This window comes from Mustela nigripes, chromosome 13, assembly GCF_022355385.1.
Source record: "Mustela nigripes isolate SB6536 chromosome 13, MUSNIG.SB6536, whole genome shotgun sequence".
NCBI classification, from domain to species: domain Eukaryota; kingdom Metazoa; phylum Chordata; class Mammalia; order Carnivora; family Mustelidae; genus Mustela; species Mustela nigripes.
Genome location: NC_081569.1, coordinates 43,873,884 through 43,891,667, shown reverse-complemented (window position 1 = coordinate 43,891,667; position 17,784 = coordinate 43,873,884). Strand labels below are relative to the sequence as shown.

Below are 17,784 nucleotides of genomic sequence, written 5' to 3'. Positions count from 1 at the left end.
CCTTCCTTTACCCCATCACTGAGATTTCTCGGGTTCTTTTTAACAGAAGTTATCTAACAGCTGTTAAAAAAGAAAAAAAATTCTCTCCATGCTCTAATCTTGCCACCTTCCACAAGACGTAGATTGAGTGTTTATAATGTACTTTTTTTATAGTGCTTCCAGAAGAGCACCTTGAAGCTCTAATTGTCTGAGCAGGCTTCAGCTGTATGCTAAAGGGGTTGGCCAAAGGGTATAAGTCCTTTCATCTGTGACAAAGAGCTCCTCATGTCTGAATATATGTGACATCTATGTCCACTTTCAGCCTTGCAACTCTAAAGAACTTTTGTGTTTTTTAATCTGTTAGCTTAGTTACCCCCCATCAGATCGAGTATTTCCGATCAAGATATCCACAGTGAAGTTTTAGAGTATTGTGTTTGAAGAAGGCTTTTTCATTCATTGCTCCTTGTGGTTTGTCAGAATCCCAAAGACTTTCTCCAGGAACAAACCTCCAGAAAGATCAATCTCTGGTTCCATATTAATTTGTTGTCCCGTTTCTGTTTGGATCCTTGTGAATTATTAGGGATTTCTCTGAAGAACAAATTTCACAACTGGCTGCTTTACTGGTGCTACAGTAGAAGATCTAAAGCCAAATGGAGACTCTCAACAGTGATCCTTCTCTGTTTGACGACATAAATGAATAAAGAAGTGACTTTACAGTGTAATTAGTCTTATGTACTTTTTCTTTTGACTACAAGAATCTTGAGAAGCTTGAAGTTCAACTCTGATGATTGCTGATTTTATAATCAAAGAAGGATATGAGTTCTTTCATGGAGCTCACTAGGGATATGAACTATTTCAGCCTTCCCAGAAGCAAAGGGATAGACTAGATAACTTCAAGGAAATTTCTGAATTCTGTGATTTATGGATTCTATATCTTAAGAAAAATGTAGAAAACAAGTGGGTTCAGGAAGAGCCTTCAAAGATGATCAAAGAACTGAAAAATAGGACCAGTGAGGAAAGGGATTGAAATTACTTTGCCCGAATAAAGAAAGTCTAAGAAATGATTGAGTAGTTTTGTTATTTGAAGATAGTAGTTATAGTATTCACTGGTTATTGAGGAGCTATTTCATTTTTGTCAGGGACAGAAAAGAAGTTTCAGTTGTGGAGATTTAAGCTACATATAAAGACCTTTGAAATCATGAAATGTTTTTAACATCAGGATGAATTATCAAGGGAAACTATGGGATCTCCTTTTGAGCCAGTCTTAAAAAAAGGACAAGTAACCATTCACTGGAGAAAGGACAGTTTTTTGCACAAATATTGTTAGGAAAACCCGATATCCACATGCATTGAAGCTGAACCCTTACCTTACATCAGACATAAAAAAGTAATTCAAAATGGATCAAAGATCTAAATATAAGAACCAAAACTATAAATCTCTTAGAAGAAAATTTAGGGGAAAAGCTTCATGACATTGGATTTGGCGGTGATTTTTTAGATGACACAAAAAGCACAAGGAAGGAAGGAGATTGATTGGACTTTGTAAAAATTAACTTTTTTGTATTAAAGGACTCTGAATACAGTGAGAAGGCAACCCATGGAATAGGAGAGAAAATTTAAAAATCATGTATCTGTTAGAATTTTATCTAGAATTTTCCATTTTAACCCATTTTTAAGTGTGTTGCTCTGTGGCATTAAGTACATTCACACTGGTATGCAACCATTGCCACCATCCTTCCCTAGAACTTTTTCATCTTCCTCAGCTGAAATTCTGTATTAAACACTGACTGTCCATCTCCTCCCTCATAGCCTCTGGCAACCACCATTTAACTTTCTGTCTCTATAAATTTGACTACTCTAGGTACCTCTTATTAGTGAATCATGTAGTATTTGACCTTTTGTGTCTGGCTTTGTTTGCTTAGCATAATGTCTTCAGGGTTCATCCATGTTGTAGTATGTATCCAGATGTCTTTCATTTTCATGGCTGAATAATATTGTGTGGGTACACATACATGTGCTTGCGTGTAACAAAATGTAATCACAGTTTGTTTCTTCGAGTGTTGCTGGATACTTGGGTCACTTCCACCTTTTGATTATTGTAAATAATGTTGCTATGAACATGGGCATATAAATATCAGTTTGAGTCCCTGCTTTCAGTTTTTTCAGGTATGTATGCAAAAGTAGAATTGCTGGATCATATGGTAATTCTTTGTTTAATTTTTGGAGGAACTTCCATATTGTTTTCCATAATAGCTGTACCATTTCACATCCCCACCAGCAATGCACAGGAGTCCAGTTTCTCTACATCCTCATGAACACTTATTTTCTATGGTTTTGATAATAGCTATCCTATTGGGTATGTAGATCTACTTTCCAGGGTAATGTTTGATTTTCTTGTTAACTAGTTGCCCAGTGTACTGTCAGTACAGAACAGTTAACCAGCTAGTTCTTAAAGTTCAATGTAGAGCAAAATGGTAGTTTGGCTGTTTTATCCCCAGGGTCTTAAAAACACTATTTTTGCAAACTTGAACATCATATTGATTAAGGGTACATATTTTATTTTACTTTTTTTAAGATACATATTTTAATCACATTTACAATCTTTAATTTTCTTGAGTGTAAATATACATGTGCATATAATGTTCCTCCAGGATTATTCATAATAATGAAAACTGAAAACAGTCAAAACATCCAAAAGTTTTCATATATGTGTACACACACAACACACACATACAGGGAAATACTACAGCCATTAAAATTTATATAAAGCTTTACTCAGTTGGTAGGGCATATGACTCTTGGTCTCAAGGTCATGAGTTCAGGCCCTACCTTGGGCATGGAGCCTATTTAAAAAATATATATATATATATGTATATATATATATGAAGCTATTTACTGCCATAGGAAGATGTCATCATTATGTTGTTGAATTTAAAGACATAGAAGAAAAATATAGTATCTCATTCATTTTAAATATATTTCCAAGTCTGTATTATATCTAAATATACGTGTAAATATTTAGAAGGACATTCACCAAATGTTAATAGTGCTTTTCTTTAAAATGATAGGATCCCAGATTACTTTTAGTGTCTTCCTAATTTTTGTGTATTTGGAATTTTTTTCTGAGCATGTATTATTTTTCTAAAAAAATAATACTGTTTATCACCCCAAATTCATAATAAAACAGGCAGGGAATACATGCTCATCTTTAATTAAAAGGTTTGGCATCGGTTTCCTAGGAGAATACATTTCAGGAGAATATTTCATGGTGAGGGAGCTATCCTTGAATGATGTCTCACACAGAATATTTGTACTTAAATATCCGTGAAGGAATTGTATGTACTTCAGCTTCATCTTCCCCTAGCTGTGCTTTCAAAGAGAAATTGTGGTAAGAAAATGCTATCATATATGAATATCATCTCTAAAATATTAAGTGGTCTTAGCCCTGGTTTACTTTGAAAACCTAGGAATGGAAAAATTTTATTTGTCTACATCTGATCACAATTTCTCTTCTTGGGTTTCAGGAACCAATAAAATCACGTGCTCCACAGCTTCATTTAGAGTACAGGTTTTATAAACAGCTCGGCAGTGCAGGTAAGTCAAGTCTGTTTTCTCCATGTGCTTAGTTAGCATATAGCTTAGCTGAAAGCCCAGAAGTTTGCAGATTTTCTTGTCCAGTTGGCCTTTTTTTACCAGACTGTATATCTCCCCTGTTTGCTGAGTAGGTAAATAAACATAGTTAACTCAAGCTACTTATTCTCTGGCTCCTTGAAGGGACAGGTGATTGGGGATCTGTGCCATGAGCATGCCCACAAATCAGCCTTTGAATGCTTTCACCCACCTGAAATACACATTGTATGAGGTATTGATTTTTGGTAGTTTCCTTCTCTTTTCATTTCTTTATACTAAAAGAAAGGAAGAGGGTTTGGTAACTTGCAAGCAGTATTTTATCGTACTGAGACTATATATCTGTTTTAAAGATAACTACTAAATAACTACTAAAATACACGTTCGAAATACCATAACACTGTCATTTTATCCATTGTTCTCTTAATTTGGAAGATCTATCTTATGCTATTGTATTAATCTGTGACCTTTGAAGATTTTTTAATTAGATTTGTAATTTTTAAAAATATACCTGTTTTTTACCTAAAAGCTCTAATTTCTGAAATATCTTACTGGCTTTGAGAAAAATATCTTGACTATGTAAATGTTACCAACCCTAAAGAGGTTATATCTATAGGATACCTCTTGCAAAAGACAAAATTGTTCAGCACTAGTTTCATTGTTTGACAGTGTCAACATTCCTTTACTGTATGCCTACTTCAGTCTGACAGTTTTATATGATTGAAACATGTTTTTATTTCAAGTACCACTATTGGAAGTACTGCTGAAGGAATTTGAATTTCTCTTCCTAGATTATGTAGAATTATTTAAGAACCAAGTGGTCTTATATCCTGGCTATGGCAGTAATCAGCCATAATCATGACCCAGTAGGGCCAAGATGGACATCTGTCTTTCATTGAACCTGAATGGGCTCTTGATTACAATAGCCTCTCAGCATATATTTGTTTATTGATTATATCCTTCAATATGGAATGTTCCAGGCATAGGATTTAAGATAAGATTTAAGATTGAACCTGAGTTCACAGAGCATTTGTGTAACTTGAGTCTTGTCTTGCCAGAACTAAACTTTTAAAGTTCACTGTTATGTTGTTCCTGTTTTTATAAATTTCAGGGTGACAATTATCATAGCTCATTTTTAATTAAATATGTTTATACATGTTTCACAAATCTAAGGCTCAAGTAAAAACATTCTAGATCCAGCCCACCTTAGAAGTTTGAGGGGGCCTGTGGAAGGTGACCAGGCCAGTCTGTAGGATTTCCTCTGTAAGCCCTTCCCAGTATACCCATCCAATAGGCCAATCTTCCCTTTTCAATATGTAGTGAAAAATTTCATGAACCTGTTATGTAGGAATAGCATCTGTGCTCTTCCTGAATACAGGAGAATATTGCAGATTCTTAAGTTTTGACATTGTTCATGCACTGGAAAGGATTAAATAGAGAGAGGATTGGAGGAAAGGGGCCTTCAAAAAAATTGCCTTTCTCTTAAGGCAGCAAGCAACCTCTGAGACTAGAGGGGTTAGCAAGAGCGCTGTTTGAGTGGTCAGGCCAATTATTGGCCATCATTGGTCTCCCTCCCAATACTTCTGGCAATCTTCTCAAAGTCACAAAGCCTTCTAGGTCTTACGTGAAGTTCAGTCCTGATTCCTGACTCCTTTCTGCTTTTTGAGATTAACTGCTCTTAAAAGTAGCTGTGGTGGATATCATCTTTTTAATATTCTTGCCTGCAGCTAACAAGGTAGCCAGAAGCTTTTCTAAGATAGGAAGAGCTTCAAAATCTGTTACAATTTCTACCAAGTGTAAGAAATTCTCCTAGGGTTTTCTTAACAAATGATCATCCATCTCTGCTTGATTACTACTAACTGTAGAGTTTACCCCTCTTCTAGATAGTTCAGTATTAGAAAACCCAGGCCATTAGAAGTGCTTCATATGAGGCCAAAATTTGCCTTTATTTCCATGCAGCACAGTTCAGCTCTCTTGTATCAGCTCAGAGGCATTATAGTTGGTATATGCTGCCCCCTTCACTACTCACCCCAAGTCCTCTTTCAAGCCAAATGCCTTTAGTTCCTTCAGTCTTTCTGTATATATGTTTTATAGATGCTTCACTATCACCACTGTCTAGCATGAATATATACTCTCTCACTCACTTTCTTTCCTTCCCTTTCTCCCTCCTTCCCTCTCCTAGTTTTGTTATGAATGACCCTCATAAAATAGCACCACTAACTCTTGAGTATGGAGATAGTGGCATTATTATCTTCCTTGGTCTGGACACAATATTGCTCTTAATTTAGATTAGCTATCTTAACAACCATTTCACTGGTTGACTTTTATGCTTTTTACAGTGTTTTACTCTGCTGAAACCTTTACATCTTTTTCGTGTAAGTTGCCATCAACCCAGACTTTCTGCATTTTGTGGTTATGTAATTGATTTTGAGCACCTAAACATCTTAAAGGCCATACTAGGATTTTTTCAATCCTGATTCTGTTCCTGGTGATCCTGTATTGAACGTTCTTTAACTGTGATTACATATTCCACCCCCCAGCCCTGCAGTGAGACCATAAGTTCTGGAGAACAAGGCTTGTATCCTCTGCTTCCTTGTGTATCAAGTTTATCTCAAGGCCCAACATAGTTCATTCACATGATAGGCAGCTAGGAAGTATTTTGGTGAAAGAAAAAAAGTTAGGAAGATTTGATAAGCATGGCTTTTTAGATTTTTGCCAAGTTATTAATAAAAATATTTCTGGGGATGGCCGAAAAAGGAAATTTATTTTGAAAGTAAATCATTTGACAAGAAAGTAGACAAGTTTTCACCATGTCTTATTATAAATGTGAGCATGAATATCCAGTCCTTACAAGCGAACATTTCTCTCCCTATTTTTCTAGAGTGAGTTCCAGCTGCAAATGTGACTCATCAGTAGTTAATATTTAAACAGCCAGAGCTTATATGCCACTCTCTTCAGAACCAAGGTGATGTGGCATTGTAAATAAACAACCTTTCATGTTGCAGACAATGACCAAAATAATGTAATCGTTTTTACTCACTAGCTTTTGTCTGTCATTATTCATCACAGGCCAGTGATTTGTAAAATATTTGGGTATCACGACAAAGAATACTTTTAAAAGCCCAGGATGACTTAGATTTATTCAAGGAATTAATAAGTGCTTATAAAATGGATGCAGGGTACCTGGGTGGCGCAGTTGGTTAAGTGTCCCACTCTTGGTTTCAGCTCAGGTCGTGATCCTTGAGGTCCTGGGATCAAGCCCGCTGTTTGGCTCTGTGCTCAGCACGGGGACTGCTTGGGTTTCTCTCTCCTCCTCCCTCTGCTTCTCACCCCACCCTACCAGCGCTCACTCACTCTGTCTCTCAAATAAATAAATCTTTAAAAAAAAGGATGAAGTTTTTTGAGAGGAATGAGTGCTTATGAATTTAAAGAATTCTGACCAGGGTGTGAGACTTTAAATTCCTGAAATAGGAACTTTTGTGTTGGCTTGAGAGTATGACCATTTCTTCCTTAAGTATGCAGGTCTTAATTATTACCTTAGGTTTTTGATCCCCATATTGCCCTGACCGTATGATATGGAAATTCATATCAGTTCCCTATCTATGGGAAGATAGAATGGTAGCACTGGATGATTGTGAACATGGTTTAAGTTGGAACTCTTCCTGATTGTCCATTCTTTTCCTTGTCTAATCTCTGACACCTTCCATTCCATTCCATTCTGTCTCTTGTGGACAGTCATACTTCACGCTTTGTTTGCTGATTGTAGCTTTGCCATCAAGAAATTTCAAGGCCTGATTGTTACTATGACAGTTGATATCTCCAAAATAATCAGGGAAGAAAGTAAAGAGGGCATTGAGGGCCCTGAAAATGAGAATGATGATTCTGATCTTTGTTATAGCTCTCAATTTTTCTTTTTTCATTCACCACAGAAACTAAATTATAAAATATTAAAGGATATTTTGAAAGGAAGTGGTGAAAGAACCATGCTCTTATCACCCTAACTGAACTACATTTCATTTGAGTATCTCTTCTTTTCATATGCAGACATATTTCATAGTCAATCTTAGTTCCATGTAACTACATCTTCTCTCACTTAGCATTATAGCATTTGTCATGATGCTGTAGTCTTCATGTTTCTGATCGTTGCATAATAGCCCATCAACCTCACAGGCTATAATGTAGGCACCAATTTTAATGGTCTGTCAGATATTTAGATTGTTTTTATTTGAGGAAATCATTTCCCCTATTGATTTCTGATATCCCAGTATTGTAACTCAAAACTCATTTTTGTTCTTCCATTTACCCCCATATGATCATGATTTTCAAGGGTTTAAAGAGCTAGTATGTGGTAGGTTAGGTTGTTTCCAAATGACTTAAAACAAAAATTACTGAAAAAAAACTATAAGGATATATTCTGGCTTTATATAACAATTAGAACAGAATGAAAATAATTTAAATGTCATCAGTATAGATCTGGATAAATAAATGATGATATATTTATACTGGGGAATTAGCTATTAAAAATAATGTAGAGGGGCAACTGGGTGGCTCAGTCATTTGAGCATCTGTCTGCCTTTGGCTCGGGTCATGATGCCAGGCTCCTGGGATGGAGCCCCACATCAGGATCCCTGCTTAGCAGGGAGTCTCCTTCTCTGTCTCCTTCTGCCTCTCTCCCAGCTTGTACTCTCTCTCTCTCTCAAGTAAATAAATAAAATCTTGGGTTTTTTTAAAGATTTTATTTATTTATTTGACAGAGAGAGATCACAAGTAGATGGAGAGACAGGCAGAGAGAGAGAGAGAGAGAGAAGCAGGTTCCCTGCTGAGCAGAGAGCCCGATGCAGGACTCCATCCCAGGACCCTGCGATCATGACCTGAGCTGAAGGCAGCAGCTTAACCCACTGAGCAACCCAGGCACCCAATAAATAAAATCTTATAAAAACAAATAAATAGGGCGCCTGGGTGGCTCAGTGGGTTAAGCCACTGCCTTCGGCTCAGGTCATGATCTCAAGGTCCTGGGATCGAGTCCCGCATCGGGCTCTCTGCTCAGCAGGGAACCTGCTTCTCTCTCTCTCTCTCTCTCTTTCTCTCTCTCTCTGCCTACTTGTGGTCTCTGTCAAATAAATAAGTAAAATCTTTAAAAAAAAATAAAATAAAAACAAATAAATAAGGGGCGCCTGGGTGGCTCAGTAGGTTAAGCTGCTGCCTTCGGCTTCATGATCTCAGGGTCCTGGGATTGAGTCCTGCATCAGGCTCTGCTAGGCGGGGAGCCTGCTTCCCTCTCTCTCTCTCTGCCTGCCTCTCTGTCTACTTGTCTCTGTCAAATAAATAAATAAAATCTTTTAAATAAATAAATAAATAAGGGGACGCCTGGATGGCTCAGTTGGTTAAGCAGCTGCCTTTGGTTCAGGTCATGATCGCAGCGTCGTGGGATCGAGTCCCACATTGGGCTCCTTGCTCAGCAGGGAGCCTGCTTCTTCCTCTGACTCTGCCTGCCACTCTGTCTGCCTGTGCTCGCTCTCTCTCTGACAAATAAATAAAATCTTTAAAAAAATAAAAATAAAAATAAATAAATAGGGACGCCTGGGAGGGTCAGACAGTTCAGTGTCTGCCTTCGGCTCAGGTCATGATCCCAGGGTTCTGGGATCGAGTCCCACATCAGACTCCTTCCTCGGTGGGGAGCCTGCTTCTTTCTCTCCCTCTGTCTGTCGCTCTGCATGCTTGTGCTCTCTCTGTCAAATAAATAAATAAAATCTCAAATAAATAAAATAATAAATAATAAAAAGAGGGTAGGATCCTATGTATTGATATGGAAAGATGCCCCAATATGTTTTTTAAGTGAAAAGGTTTACAAAACAGTATATTGTCATATTTATATAGTATAAGAAATACATATATAATACAGGTATGTCCACAGGAGCGTAGAAAATATCTGATTGGATATACAAAAATAATGATTACCTTTGAAGAGTATGCTTAGAAATGGGAAGTGGTGCCACTTTTAAGTTTTTAGATTAATCCTTTAGTATTTTTGTATTTTTCTTTTGCCCTAATCATGTACATTATTATTACTATTATTATTATTATTACTATTATAACAACTAGTTTCTTAAAAGATTACAGCAGTGGATTTATGGTCTCCCTTCTTCCTCTTATATTGCCAAGCAACCTGTTTATGTCCCCATTTATCCTGAGCCATGTGTTCACAGTTTCAGGCATAAGTTCAACTAGTGATAAAGTGCTACAATATCTTGTTTCCTTTCTTTCCAAACACCTTCTTGTAGGAAGAAAAACAAATTATGAACTGGAATAAGCTGTCTTACACAGTAGGATTTCCTGTCTTTTAGGGGAAGGACAGTATTCAGGCAGCAGTTGAAGGGTTCTGCATTCTGGAGGTTGTGAGGGAGATTTGTGCATGGGGTAGAAAGTTAGAATACATGACTTTTTAAAGAACTATTTGAACTCTAAGATTGAATACAAAATTTTTAAAAAACCACATGTTACTTTACGAGAAACATCCTGGTACAGATATTTTATACTTGGTATCTTCATCAGCTTCAGAAGACATAAAATTATTTGTTTAAGTTAATTACATTGTAAATTAACCCTGGCAAAGTGGATTCCCAATGACCAAGTGAATCAAAATGGGAATTTAGTCTAGTGTTTTCACATAATTGGATCACTGTGGGTGGGGAAGATTTTTCTTTGCGCATTGTTGTTGAACTCATTGCATCTGAGGTTGCTGGAGAATTTCCAAAGTTTTTAGAAAGAAAAACAGTATTTTTAAAATGTGAAGCTGCAACTATATGTAAGGACTATGAAAAAGTACTCTTTTCCTCACTGTTGGAAAATGCTTTCTTCAGTTTTGTCTAATTTTTGTTTCACTCCTTCTTAAATCACTGTGTTCTGATTTTTCAAAGCACAAAGGGGTTTGGCATTGAGCACAGTTGTGCTTTTCTTTTCATATGCAGTTTCTATGGATTGTTTGGAATATATAAGAGTAGGAGTAAGGGTTTAAAGAACTACTCTGGATTCCCTGGAACTTGCTTGCCCTCCTAGTTGCTTTAGCATTTGTTTGGTACAATGGGCCAGCATCAAAGAGAGAAGAGCAGGATTTAATCATGGTAATTAAAAGCTGTAAGCTTTGCAGTCAGCAAGTGAATGTAACCATCTTTCTTACTTTCTTTCCATTTTTTTTTTTGTTATTCATCAGTGTTGTGTTAATTGTGTTACAGTCACTATGGGTAAGTCCCAAACTCATTTTCCTGTTTGAGGGATTGTTCCCTGCGCTCTCAGGGTCATTTTACTTAGGAGAGTATATATATATATCATCAATTTTAAAATTCCCCAGCCCACTAATCCTTTATCCATTACACCTCCCACTTTTGCTGGTATCCTAACACAAAGGAATAGGACTTGGTGGATGACAGGTTTGAGGCAGAGATGGCCAAAACCAGAGGCCTAATTAGAAGGCCTAAACGTGAGAGAGGGGACAGTATGAGCCTGAAGGTTCATAGCTCCGTATGGACTGGCCACATGGTAAAAAGGCCTAGTATATGTTCGGTAAATAAATAAAAGATGAGTAAACCAGAAACAAGCATGGCAGCTGAAGTGACAGGAGAGGAAGGGAGGGAGAGGAAATATGCATAAGCAAGGGCAGAAATAAATGAAAGAGGATGGGGGGGGGAGGAATAGGCAAAGGGCAAGAAAATGGGACTTAGATAAAGAAATAAGAATATAAGTAGATAAAATACGGTGGAGGCCTCTGATGTAGCCAGAAGGAAGCATAAAGTTGCCTTTTCCTAACTGTTCTCAGAGTTAACAGTTTCTTGGGAACAGTGGTTTTGAATAATATCTTTGGCCTTTTTAGTAAAAGTACTAGAGAAGGTTATGGTAAATTCTTGCCGGTTCACTTGGCATTTGGAAAGGCCTCACTGTAATACAGACCAACACTACAATGATTTTTTGCTTCTGGAGCCTTCTTAATTGTATTGAGAGATCCTAAAGGTGGTGGAGGAATTCCTCTTGCTCTGGTTAAACACTTAATTCCACCTCTTTTTTTTTTTTTTCTTTAAAGATTATTTATTTATCTATTTGACAGAGATCACTAGCAGGCAGAGAGAGAAGAGGAAGCAGGCTCCGCGCCGAGCAGAGAGCCCGATGCGGGGCTCGATCCCAGGACCCTGGGATCATGACCTGAGCAGAAGGCAGATGCTTAACCCTCTGAGCCACCGAGGCACCCCCTTAATTCCACTTCTAACCAGCAACTTGCCTGGGTAAAATTCTCAGGGACTCTGGGAATAAATGTCATGTCATAGTGGATCTAAGCCTCACCTGCCATGGCTCAACTATTCAGCAGCTATTCTAATCTGCTAATGACCATTCTATTTTGGATGTCTTGTAAAGGCGATGCTAATCCTCATATTTAAAAAAACTACAAGAGGGGCACCTGGGTGGCTCAGTGGGTTAAAGTTTCTGCCTTCAGCTCAGGTCATGATCCCAGGGTCCTGGGATTGAGCCCGCATGGGGCTCTCTGCTCAGCAGGGAGCCTGCTTTCCTTCCTCTCTCTCTGCCTGCCTCTGTCTACTTGTGAGCTCTGTCAAATAAATAAATAAATAAATAAATAAATAAATAAAAAGTCTTTTAAAAAATAAAAAGACAACAAGATACTGAAATTTCACAATGTAATAAAACACAGCAATGTCTTATTGGGCAGAGAAAGTAAGTAAACTTAAGTATACCTCATATACTTTGTATGCTTATTTCATTTTTCTTATTTTTGAGCACAGGGGAGTTTATTAACTTACTTACCCAGGGTCACACAATAGGCAAACCTGAGCTAGGAATGTTTTTTAATTTTAATTTTGTTTTTTAAAGATTTCTTTTTTTTTTTTTTTTTTAAAGATTTTATTTATTTATTTGACAGAGAGAAATCACAAGTAGGCAGAGAGAGAGAGAGGAGGAAGCAGGCTCCCTGCTGAGCAGAGAGCCCGATGCGGGACTCGATCCCAGGACCCTGAGATCATGACCTGAGCCGAAGGCAGCGGCTTAACCCACTGAGCCACCCAGGCGCCCTGTTTTTTAAAGATTTCATTTGTTTATTTGACAGAGAGAGAGAGCACAAGGAGGCAGAGCAGCAGGCAAAGGGAGAGGAAGAATCAGGCTCTCTGCTGAGCAGGGAGCCTGACTCGGGGCTCGATTCCAGGACCCTGGGATCATGACCTGAGCCCAAGGCAGCCGTTTAACCTATTGAGCCACCCAGGCACCCCCCCAGGAATGTTTTTAATATAGATAATTTTTTTGTGTGTACACATACACATTTCCCCAGCAGATGCCTGGGGCCTTCCACCCATTATCCCTTACCTAATTTTAATAGAGTGGTAGATGATAGTCCTAGAAGTGTTTAATTAAAGCAAAGGCCCAGGGGTGCCTGGGTGGCTCAGTGGGTTAAAGCCTCTGCCTTCGGCTCAGGTCATGATCTCAGGGGTCCTGGGACCGAGCCCCGCATTGGGCTCTCTGTTCAGTGGGGAACCTGCTTCCCCCACCCCTTGCCTGCCTCTCTGCCTGCTTGTGATCTCTTTCAAATAAATAAAATCTTTAAAAAAAAGGGGGGGGGCGCCTGGGTGGCTCAGTGGGTTAAGCCGCTGCCTTTGGCTCAGGTCATGATCCCAGGGTCCTGGGATCGAGCCCCGCATCGGGCTCTCTGCTCAGCAGGGAGCCTGCATCCTCCTTTCTCTCTGCCTGCCTCTCTGCCTGTTTGTGATCTCTCTCTGTCAAATAAATAAATAAAATCTTAAAAAAAAAAAAAAATACAAAGGCCCAGAACATCCCCCCAGTGAAAAAGTAGTTTTTCCTGTTTCACATGATAGCCTCAAACTTTATGCCTTAGAAGGCTGCCTTTGTTACCTCCAAAACCTTTATGGCCTTCGGCAACTAGATTTTGAGATATTTGTTGGGCATCTAGGTTTTGAGATATTTCTTTCTAAGGTAATCATTTATGTTGAATGCATATGCCTTGTATGCAGCTGAGAAGCCCAGAGCTAGTCCTGTGCAATCTATTTCACTCACTGAAATCTTTTTTTTTTTTCTTAAAGATTTTGTTTATTTGACAGACAGAGATCACAAGTAGACAGAGAGGCAGGCAGAGAGAGAGAGAGGGAAGCAGGCTCCCTGCTGAGCAGAGAGCCCGACGCAGGACTCGATCCCAGGCCCGACGCAGGACTCGATCCCAGGACCCTAGGATCATGACCTGAGCTGAAGGCAGCGGCTTAACCCACTGAGACACCCAGGCACCCCTCACTCACTGAAATCTTTATGCTGTGAATAAAGACAGTGTTCACAGAGCTGATCAGACTTTGCAATTTTGAAATTTCTAGGAGGGAATGCCTTCATATGTCATCAAACAAGATAGGAGGTGCTAGTTGGTACCAGCAAGAGCTTTGAATCTAGGCAACTATAAAATTCACAGGAATGTGGTTCTCCTTCAACATAGGAATAAAGCATAGATCTGAAGAAAATCAATGGAAAGTGTGAGATTAACAAAACCTTCCTATAATGTTGTGAACTTCCTTAGGAGTATATTATAAACCCGCTGAGCAAACACAGGAAAATTTAAAGTAAGAACAGCTGAGGAGATACTGCAAAGATGGGAATTTTACTTAAAATAGAAGTGAATCATGTAACAAGAGTAGCTGTGAACAAGTAACTTACCTCAATACAGCACTTAAGGAATTTAAAAGAAACTTTTCAGTTTCCCGTTGGGTAGAAAGTTTTCATAAGAGAAGAAAGGACAAAATAGTGAACTTGATAAAAAGAAGTGAAATCTGGACCTTTCTTGTCATGTATGTTTTTCAGAAGTCTCTCTTCTGGGGTATTGTGGAGGGGGGAGACACATACCACTAAATACAGGGAAAACTGGGCGCCTGGGTGGCTCAGTGGTTTAAGCCGCTGCCTTCGGCTCAGGTCACGATCTCAGGGTCCTGGGATCAAGTCCCATATCGGGCTCTCTGCTCAGCAAGGAGCCTGCTTCCGTCTCTCTCTCTCTGCCTGCCTCTCTCTCCATCTACTTGTCATCTCTCTCTGTCAAATAAATAAATAAAAAAAATCTTAAAAAAAAAAAAAATAAATAAATAAATAAATAAATACAGGGAAAACTGATCTTAATGAGTATAAATGGACAGCTCTGAAATTACACTTTGAGTAGGCGATGCGAGTAAGTGGAAACAGCTAAGAATTGCAACGAGGAGTAAAGCTTAGCCTAGTTTTTCCCTCCATCTTTTTTGTTTTTGTTTTTTTTGTGTGTGTTTTTTTAAAAAAAGATTTATTTACTTGAGAGAGTGAGAGAGCATTTGCACGGTTTGAGTAGAGGAGGACAGAGAGGGGCAGAGGGACAGGGAGAGAGAAACTCGAGCAGACTCCTCATTGAGTGCAGAGCCTGTCAGTGGGCTCCATCCCACAACCCATGAGCTTACAACCTGAGTCAGACGCACAACTGACTGTGCCCCTTCCCACTGCTTTTTTCACTCCATGCTAACCATGTACCCTTCCTGTGCCTCAGTTTCCTTATGCATACAACAGGAAACCCTGTTTCTCACAGTTTGAAGATCTGCTGGGGTTGAATGAGGTGATGTCTATAAAGGCCTTGTATTCTTAGGGGGAAGGGTACTATATAAATACACGGTTGTTATTGTTTTACTTCGAAGCTGAAGATCTGACTTGCCTGTAGAAATGGAAATATCCTATTAACATTTCTCATAGCCTTAAAAATCTCAGAATGAAGAGAGAGATAACAGTTTTATCTTCGGAGAATTTTTTGCTGGATTCTCCAGAAGTTGCAACTTCATATTTCTCCACTCTTCTGATTCAGTAGAGGAGAATTCCAGCTACAGTGAACCCATCACATCTGTGATCTTGAGGGTAGTGTTTGTTTCTCTCAGAGGAGCTGACTAAGTCATATTGAAATATAGTTACCCTCACTTAAGCCTCCTTCGTGAGAACAAACACTTCTACTTGCACAACTCTGCAGCCCTTCATGCCAGTTTGTAGGGGACACTTGGCCACAGTGGTCTCGAAATACCTATGAAAAGAACCCCAGGAAAAAAAGGATCACATTACCATAACTGTTTTTGTTCTGTAAAACCAAACTGAAGCTATTACGCAAGAACCAGGCCAACTGGTTCAGTTAATGTTTGGTCCTTATCATAACTGGGTGCATTTATGAATTTGCCAAGGAAGTGGTATTACTAGTGCTGAACTAGGGAAACATCACAAGGCAGGTTTATTAAGGATCTGTTTTTATTTAGACATAATCACATTGAACCAGTGGTCATATCTTGTCAACTTTTTGCTTGGCTCCACTTTCAACAGGTACAGTTCAGAAAAGACAGCCTAGATCTCTTAACTCTGCTGCCTAAAAAAGAAAGTAACTTTAGAGGATGAATTTGCAATTATCTATGCACAGCTTGCCCAAAGAAAAATAAAGTTTTTCACTTAAAAATTTATTTTGTAAGTTCTGGAGAAAACTCCTATCATTTTAAATATTTAGAAAAATATTTAAAAGAGGTGGGCCTGGGTGGCTCAGTTGTTAGTGACTATGAATCCCCGTAGAAAAGGAAGGCTCCATCCTGCCCCCAGTTTGGAAAATGAGATTTCTTATGAAGCCAGGTAGTAAAAAGGAACAGATGGTAAATACTTGAGGCTTCGTGGGCTGTCAGTCTCTCCTGTTAACTATTCATCTCTTTTCCCATAGCACAGAAGCAGCCATAAATGATAAGCAAACAAATGTACTGTATTCCAGTAAAGCTCTATTCGTGGACACTGAAATTAGAAAAATTTGAGAGAGAAAGCATAAGCAGGAGGAGGGGGAGAGGAAAACAAACTCTCCTCTTAGCAGGGAGGCTGTTGCGGAGCTTGATCCCAGGACCCTGAGATCATGACCTGAGCCAAAGGCAGATGCTTAACTGACTGAACCACCCAGGTGCCCCTGAAATTAGAATTTTATGTAGTTTTAAAAATATATTATATGTTTATAAAAAATTTTTAAAAATTAAAAAAAAGAATTTTATGTAGTTTTTGTGTATCGCAAAATATCAGTCTTTAAATTGTTTCAAATATATTTTCAAATGTAGAAACCTTACTTCATTCTCTAATCATACAAAAGTATCCAGGCCAGGTTATATGTAACTTACGGGCATAGTTTGCTGATCCATGTTCTGGCACAGCAGTGACCAAAACTTCTTACTCCTTTTTATCATTCCATTCAGTTTGCAGGATGTAGTAATAACCTCAAAGAATTCTAGGCCACCTTGAGGCACTGTAATGAGGGGACTTAGAAGCATCTCTCCCACTCTGTGGATTTTTCAGTGTAATATGCTGCTGGGTTGTGAGTTTTTTAAGAGCAAGAAACACTTTTTGGTTCATAATACTATCACTTGCATGTCACTTGATCTAAAGGAGAGGTTCAGCAAATATCTGTTAAATTGATGAAATCTCAGTATATAAGCTCTCTGGATAGTTTGTGGCTGGCAGTACAATCACCCACTTAAGTTGGAGCTTCTTACCTTCGTGTGTACTGTCCTCTCCAAACTCAGCCTCTTCTTTATTTACTTGTGCCAATAATTGTTAACTGTGTTAAGGAAGCAGAATAGAGATAGGAATGAGTAATTAAAGATATTAGAATGAAGTCCCCCAAATTATTTCTGCAAATATTTGGTATGTAGTTAGAGGCATTTATATTCATTACTGCCTACAAACAGAGTATCTAAGAACTCCATGGTAAGAGTTTTGGAATTGAAGCCCATGGGAGATAGGGAATTATGTATAGATCTCATCTGTATAGTGGCTATAACATTGCAAGTCTGCAGGCATAATTTGGCCCATCAGCAGCTGGAGAATTATTTAGACATAATCACATTGAACCAGTGGTCATATCTTGTCAACTTTTTGCTTGGCTCCACTTTCAACAGGTACAGTTCAGAAAAGACAGCCTAGATCTCTTAACTCTGCTGCCTAAAAAAGAAAGTAACTTTAGAGGATGAATTTGCAATTATCTATGCACAGCTTGCCCAAAGAAAAATAAAGTTTTTCACTTAAAAATTTATTTTGTAAGTTCTGGAGAAAACTCCTATCATTTTAAATATTTAGAAAAATATTTAAAAGAGGTGGGCCTGGGTGGCTCAGTTG

At 38.5% G+C, this 17,784-nt stretch overlaps 1 protein-coding gene across 5 annotated transcripts in view; it reads left to right on the top strand.

Annotated features, from left to right (window-relative positions):
- The window catches only part of CSNK1G1 (casein kinase 1 gamma 1), a 197,060-nt gene that overhangs the window by 113,927 nt on the left and 65,349 nt on the right, over positions 1-17,784 (top strand). For all 5 annotated transcript variants that reach the window (XM_059372234.1, XM_059372231.1, XM_059372232.1 and 2 more), the window contains one exon: positions 3,504-3,573. In XM_059372234.1, coding sequence (XP_059228217.1) covers positions 3,504-3,573 — 70 coding nt within the window. The remainder of the gene's footprint in view (positions 1-3,503; positions 3,574-17,784) is intronic.